Raw genomic sequence first — 7579 nt, forward strand, 5'->3', positions numbered from 1 at the left:
ATTTTCATTCTGTATTTTATTACTGAAATACATTGTCCTACCCACACCCCCACACAATAAAAATCTTACCTAGATTCCCCATCTGTCCCCTCAGCCCCCCAGTCAGCCCTACACAAGTGCTCCAGGATTCTCTGCCCACTGGCCATTTTGGAGTGTGTCCATTGGGTAGCCACGTGGAAACCACCTGGTGCCTTTGTGGAGAAAATAGAGGGGGGGCACAGAGCCCCAGGAGGGGCTTATTTGAGGGCCTTGGCCACTTGCTCATAAGCCAGCTCGATCTCCTCGTCATCTGGACAGGTGGAGGCAAACTCTTCCCGAGCATAGGCATTGCGCAAGTATCGATGCACTCCGCGGAACACCTCTGGGATGGAGAATCCCCTGTACTTCTTACATACCACCTGGGGGTGCGGAGAGGAGAGGGACCAACATGTTAGCCTCAGGGGAAGCCACAATGGCTCTTGGTCTTTCCCTTCTCCCAAGGCTTACATGATAAAATCTAGCCTTCCTGTCCAGGCATTCAAGAACCTCTACTATCTGGCTTCTCTTCCTGTAATTCTTATCTCCCATATGAATCATTTTCTCCAATGGGCTTTCTAACTCCTCGCTTTCTCCTATTGTCTTCACCCTTCCTCTCCATTTACTGAAATCCTGGTCATTTATAACCTGCTCCTTTTCAGACCACCCCATTCCATGGTGCCACTTCTCTCCTTGATTATATTGAGATATAATTCACAAATCATAAAATTCTCCTCTTGAATTTCCACAAAAACTTTTGCCCCTATTTTTCATTTGGCTTTTATCATGTATTATTAATTCACTTTCATGTGAATGTTTTATCTTCCCAGCTAGATTTCAAATCCTTTGAGAGCAAGAACCAATCATCGTACATCTTTGTGTCTTTCAGCGTCCAGTATACAGTTTTCAATACAGAGGTCTGTAGCAGACTGACATTAGGCCCATGTTTCACAAACTAAACCATAGCTTTAAGGCTAAGACAAAAACATGGGAACCAGCAGTTTTCATCTTTCATCACAAGAGGAAGTGGAGACTGATGCTATAAAAAGAGTTAAAGCTCTGATTTTAGGAAAAGCCTGCTTTGTCTTATCTGGGGATTTGGCAGTGACAGAGATAGGAAGAACACTCTTGATAGCAATACTGGGATATGTTACTCTCGGCCAATCTGCTGCACCCACAGCCTATGTCACGGAATGTAATTCTCTCAAGCCCTGGTCTGCAGCAATGGCTGCCGAGAAGGAATGGGGTAGTATCTGCTATTGGTAGCAATCCACAGAAACCATCCCAAGAAAGAAACCACCTTAGGAGTGGTTGTCATGGGAAACCTGTGTGGGAGCTTCTTAAAGAGCCATCCAGTGGCCACCTTCTACTCCTACAATGACCACCCACCTGCACTATGTGGAGCTTTGGCAACAGGTTGCAGTCAGCCAGAGTGAGCTCATTGCCATCCAGAAACTTCCTCTGAGAGATACCCTCATCCTCAGCACTGGTCTCATCCACTTCTTCGGGGAGGGGGGATGTCAAGTAATTGTCTAAAACTTTCAGGGCTTTCAGGAGCCCCTTCTCCAGATCTGTGCAAGAAAGGGGAATTGGTAAGAACATCAAAAGATCAGCATAGTCCGGGAGGACCTAGGGAGTGGAGGGTGAATGAATACTAATGGTGAGGCCAGTCCAAGAGAATAATATCTAACATGAACGTAGTTTTCCATGTGTTATTCTAAGCACTTTACACACAACAACTCATCTAATTCTCACATAAACCCATGAAATAGGTATTGTTATCCTCATTTTATAGATCTGGAAATGGATTTACAGAGAAATTAAATGAATTGCTCAAAGTCACACAGCTAGTAGTGTTTGTACTCAGGTAGTCTGGATCTAGAGTTACTGTTCTTAAGCACAACCTATTCTGCCAGAAAACAGACCAGCAGCTAACCCAACTAATGTCCTCAGTGGGGCTGGAGAGACTAGGTAACAAATGAGAGAAGCTTAAAGTCACAGCCATCATAAATACGAAGAAATATGGGGCTGAAGTAAAAGTAAGGTGGCTGGGGCGAGAGGCAGTGAAGGTTTGCCAACATCTGCTCCACCTCCCTGACAGCTGAATTTCCAGGTGCTCCTAATGTTTCCCAATCCCTAGATCTTCTCCATTACTCCTAGGACCCTGGCCTCCAACCCTTGAAACTCACTGTCATTGAGAGCTGGGTTGGAATTCTTGATGTAAGCAGAAAATTTGGCAAATATGTCCAGCCCAGCCGTGTTGGATTCAGGGTTCAGAGCTGCCAACTTGGGGTACCTGAAAGCCAATGGAAGAAACAGGATAAGATATCTTCCGGAAGGAGCCTCAGCTCCCCTGCTCTAGCCCATCACCATTCCCATTTTCCATTTCTTCAACACCTCTTTTTCCTAGAGTCTCCCAGCTACCCACTCCCTCCTTTCCAAGTGCCCTTATACCTGGGAGGGCACAGCACGGCCTCCAGAAACTCCTCAATCTTGTTGGTGTCTGTGTGCACTTCAGTGCCATACAGCAGGAATGGGAGCTGCCCTCCTGGGCACAGCTTCTGTACTGTCTCAGTCCGCCTGGAGAAGAGGCCAGGCATCAGGACAGGAAAAGGGGGTCAGGGAGAACCAGAAAGGGGAGATGGAGGGATGTGGGAAGAAAAAGGAGCTCTGGGTGGAGGGGGGCGGGGAAAAGTGCAGGATGAAGGGCTAGGATTAGGTGAGTGTATCTGTGTGCATATATGTGTGCACATATGTGTGCACCAGGGGTGTTTAGAGGAACAGAAATTGGCCCACCTCTTGGTGTCAACAGTGGTGACGTTGAAGGTGACTCCCTTGAGCCAGAGTACCATGAACAGTCTCTGGGAGAAGGGGCAGTTCCCAATCTTGGCCCCATCACTGCCAGCCTGAAAAGCAACCCCCACCCCAAAGTTAGGCCTGGTACACCCCACCCAACCCCAGGCCATTCTCTGAACCTCCTACTCCCAGATCTAGCTGTTTTCTGCCTTGTCATAACATTCAGTCTCACCAGTTAAAGCTCCCCCAAGAAGTGGGCTCTCCACTCTGGAGGTAGAGCAAACCTAGCGCAGATCACTGGGAACATTTTCTGCAAAGGGCAACTTCTGGTTCCCCAGAGGGGTCAGGACAGGTGGGAATGAGGCAGAGGGATGGGGTTTTGGAGAACTTGGAGGATCTGGACCATAGAGAGGGAAGACTAAACAGTAATGCAGTTTTCTATATGCTATTCTCAGCACTTTACATACAAACACTTATTTAATCCTCACATCCATAGAGAGGGACTTGGTAGGTTAGAGGCCTGGATTCCTGAACGGAGTAGAGTCTGCAGATTGGCAAGGTGCAGCAGGGTTTGGAAGCCAGGGTTCTGGTTCTTTATGTCTCCACCAAGCTGTTTCTGGCAGCCAGGTAGGGGAGTCAAGGGGCCCAGAGCCTCACCCTAAAGATGTAGAGGGCTTTACAGAGGGGGGCTGCCCTCTAATTGGCAAGTGGTGACCTCATCCCCCAAGGGACCTCCCCCTAGGCTGAGGGTGATTCATCTCACTGTGTCTCCGGCCTTAGCAGCTTCCTTCCTGGCAAGGAGTGGGGGCAGGGACCTGTGAGGCTGAGGCCTGGGCAGCGGAGGGCCACCTCCCTCTTCCCCACACACTACTTGCGGGATCTCCCAGCACATGGCCCGTAGCTCCAGATAACTGTCCTCACACAGGACCCAGGGCTCTGTAGAGCAGCCTCACCCAGGAATAAAAATAGCCCTTGAGGCGAGTATGAGTGAGGTGGGGACCACACCTAAGGGGGGCGGGCCCAGGCACAGCTGGGCACAGGGAGAGGGAATGGCTTCCCCAGAAGCCCCAAGCATAAAGAAGGGGGAAAGCGGCAGGACGCACAAAGAAGGACGAACAAAGAAGGGGAAGTAGAGAGAAAGGCGGCAGGAAAGTGAAGGGTGGGGAGAATGTGAAAACAAGGAGACACAGATGGAGAGGGAGGTGCAGAGATGAGGTCCAGGATTGGGTAAGAATGCCCTGGAGTGGGGAGGGGAGCAGAGCAGCAACAGTGGAGTCTGTGGTCTGTGTTTTCATATTCTCAAAGGCCAAAGGACCACCACTCTTCATCCACACCCACAGAGAGAGGAGAGAGTTGGGGCGACTCTTTTTCTCCTGTTTCTAAAAGCCCCAAACCGTGAATGCCCTAACCCAGGCTTCCCCCTCCTTCTGATACCTCTCTCCACCTATCCTTGTGGGAGCCCCAGCTAAACTCGCATCTAGCGACCTCCCTTTTTCTGGCTTCTGCAAGTCCCTGGAACCCTTCCGGACCCACCCCATCTCCAGCCCCGCTGCTATAACTCCACTTCCACTCTCTCACTTCCTTCCACCTACCAGTCCTTCCCCATGGATCCCCTCTCGGCCTCCCTTACCACACCCTCTCCCTTGAAACCTACCTTGCCACACACACACACACTTGCACATTTCTCCAAGTCTCCCCCCAAGACACTCCTCACTCTGGTCTTCTCATAGGACCACCTGTCCTGATGTTTCCCTCTGACCCTCCAAACCCTGTTGGGTCCCACTGCACCATTCTCCCCCAGTCTTTCCTATCCGACCCTTCCCCCAGCCTCGTCAATATTCTCAACTCCTGGGAACCCTCCTAAGGCTGCTGGAAACTTCTACAAACTTTTCAGGATTGGGCATAGAATTCTCATTACCACCCCCCCCCCCACACACACACAAACACACACACGACAATTGTCTTCCCTTTCCAAAGCCACCCCCCCCCCAACACACACACACACACACACACACACACACCCCAAAGATTGCACGTGGGGTTGGGGAGGGGGTCAAGGAGGGAAGAGATTGGGGAGTTAAGGCTGGAGCGGGGTAAAGGTGAGAGTTGTCTTCCAGGAATTGGGAAGCTGGCCTAGGAGGGAGAAGGTGCTCCTACCTTCACGAACAATTCGACCTGCGGTTGTTCTTCAGCCATAGTTGCGACGGGGACCAGGAAGCGGTCGGCGCTGGGGAACTGGGAGGGGCCCGGGCCAGGGAAGGCGGGTCTCACAGGCAGGGATTCTCTCCCCCCAGACCTAGGGCTGTCCCTTCGGCTCAGCACAAGCCGGATCAGACCCGCTCACACGAGACGCGACCTCCCCACCAGCCCAACGTACCCCGCACCCCGCTCCTCCAGCTCTATCCCCTCCCGGGCTAGATCGGGGAGCCGCTGACTCACGGGCCGGGCCCGCCCCGCCCTGAACCTGGGGAGGGGACTGGAGGGGGCGGGACTCGACGATCTAGGGAGTAGGTCCAGAGGGGAGATCCTCAGGTCTCTTCGAGGATAAGGGATGGGGGTGTTAAAGAGAGGGAATCCTGGGAACCTCCTCGTTTCTCCGCCAGTCTCTTTGAACACAGGATTTTTTTTCCTGCCTCAGTTTCCCTGCTGCATTAATCAGAGGACACTCTCACTCCTCCCTCACACAAGAAACGACATCAGCAGCTTGGTCAAGCCCATGAGGGTCTAGGGAGGGAATTTTAGAATGTGAAGGTGGTCGTTTATTCCTTTTTCCATATTCCTTCCAGACTCCAGGGACCTGGAAATGGACACTGAGATTGGGGGAAGAGAGTGGTGAAAGGTAGGGCAGGGGATGGGAAGGGAGACAACCAGGACTTGTGCTAGGGAAACAAGAAGCTGAGCCAAGGGGCCTCATCACTGGGGGAGGTCTGCTCCTCCTCAGTAGCCTGGTCAGCTTTAATACTTCCACTTCTGCCCCCATTCTGAGCCCCTTCCTGTGCCCCTTGTCCTTCTCTGACTGATTGATTGAAGATGGGAGAAGCGGGGAAGGGTGGGATTTTTATGGCCACAGAATAGAGCTGCACTGATCCTGGAGGGGATGGTAGCTGGTCCTATTATGGAAGAAAAAAAGCAAAGATCAGATGGAATAATGTAAGTGGAGTCCTTGGGGACACAAATAAGTAGGGAGGCAGAGGAAGAGTAGCTTGATTTTCGAGGTTCTGTCAAACTCTTTATGATCTGCTGAAAAATGGCTTAATAATACATCCTCCAAACTGGATATATTCCAGCCTCCATATCCTGAATCTCCCTCCTACCCTACCATACCTTCTCTTTCTTCCTCACCCCTTGCTCACAAGAGACCTACAGTTCCAGAAAAACATGGTGGAGTGCAAGCACATAGGAGCAAAACAGGCCTTGACACTTAAAGAAAGGGAGAGACTTGGGGGAGGACTGTGGCAGAGTGAGAAACATGCTGCTGGAAACTAACAGTTAGTGGTTTCCTCTCCTGCTTCCTTTTCTGTGGGTTTTCTCCTCTCTGGGGGAAGGCCTATCTCTCTCCTCCCCAGAGAGGAGATATATTGTGTTTGCTTCCTTGAATAGTAAGATCCTATAAGGTTGTAGAATGATTCCATGAGTGTGTATGTGTGTGTGGGGGGGTGGGGGGTGGGGGGAGTCTTCTCCATGGGTGATCCTCAAATTCTGTACACAGGACCCCTTCCATCTGAGGAAAGGAGGTCAAAGCAGCCCTATTCCTAGGGTCCTCTTCTATTTCAGCTGGTCAATGTCCATCAGAGAATATGCCCCACAAAGATCTCCCTTCTGGGAGACGCCTCAGGCAAATAGGGCCAGCCCTGAGCTGAAACAGGTTTTGGCAGCTTCTTCTCTGCCTCTCTTTTCTCTCCTACAGCTTTATAGCTAGAGCTGGCTTGATTATCAATATTGACTTTGGCTGGCTGGCTTGGCTACCCAAAAGGTATTTTGCCTTAATTTCCCAGATGACAGGTAATGCTGCCCTCTCCCGGTACTATTCAGCAGAGCCCCCTGGATTTGAAACCAGGGGCTGCAGCCTCAAATCCTGCATCAGAGAAGTGTCCCTCTGGTCTCATCTCCTTACCTCTGCTTTTCTTCTATCTTAATATCTATCCTTTCCTTTGAAAGGTGGTTTCTTTTTTCACTCCCTCCCCTTCCTTGGCTTGGTAAACCAGTCCCTAATCTCTTTTCACCCCAGATTGGAAGGTGTGTCCCTCTCTGACACGCCTTAGAGTTATGACAGTCTCTTCCAGGTTTCCATAGCTCCATTGCTCAACCGTTTACCAGGGGTAACCATTAACCTAGCCCTTAACTCACTCCCCAGCTTTCTTCCTAGAGGGGATTTTCCAATCATTGTTTAGCAGAGCCAGATTATCCCACCATCTTCTCTAACCTCTTGCATGGGATCTCCCCATCTCAGGGTACCCTGGACAAAGTTGGGGAGGAGGATGTATTTTTTAAAGTATATACTTGTTGGGGCGCCTGGGTGGCGCAGTCGGTTAAGCGTCCGACTTCAGCCAGGTCACGATCTCACGGTCCGTGAGTTCGAGCCCCGCGTCAGGCTCTGGGCTGATGGCTCAGAGCCTGGAGCCTGTTTCCGATTCTGTGTCTCCCTCTCTCTCTGTCCCTCCCCCGTTCATGCTCTGTCTCTCTCTGTCCCAAAAATAAATAAACGTTGAAAAAAAAAAAATTTAAAAAAAAAAAAATAAAGTATATACTTGTTTATTTCTGTCCCCCT

The 7579-nt window shown here is 50.6% G+C and overlaps 1 protein-coding gene across 1 annotated transcript; it reads right to left on the minus strand.

Annotated features, from left to right (window-relative positions):
• Nucleotide 1: 1 nt before the first annotated feature.
• On the minus strand, nucleotides 2–5241 carry CLIC1 (chloride intracellular channel 1). The gene is made up of 6 exons (XM_060615161.1): nucleotides 4969–5241; nucleotides 2812–2921; nucleotides 2470–2595; nucleotides 2205–2311; nucleotides 1405–1586; nucleotides 2–398 (listed from the first exon to the last, which is right to left on the minus strand). Exons 1-6 carry the CDS (start codon nucleotides 5005–5007, stop codon nucleotides 237–239), a joined length of 726 nt encoding a protein of 241 aa, XP_060471144.1. The 5' UTR covers nucleotides 5008–5241; the 3' UTR covers nucleotides 2–236.
• Nucleotides 5242–7579: the final 2338 nt, after the last annotated feature.

This window comes from Panthera onca, chromosome B2 (genome assembly GCF_046562875.1).
Source record: "Panthera onca isolate mPanOnc1 chromosome B2, mPanOnc1 haplotype 2, whole genome shotgun sequence".
Classification (NCBI taxonomy): Eukaryota; Metazoa; Chordata; class Mammalia; order Carnivora; family Felidae; genus Panthera; species Panthera onca.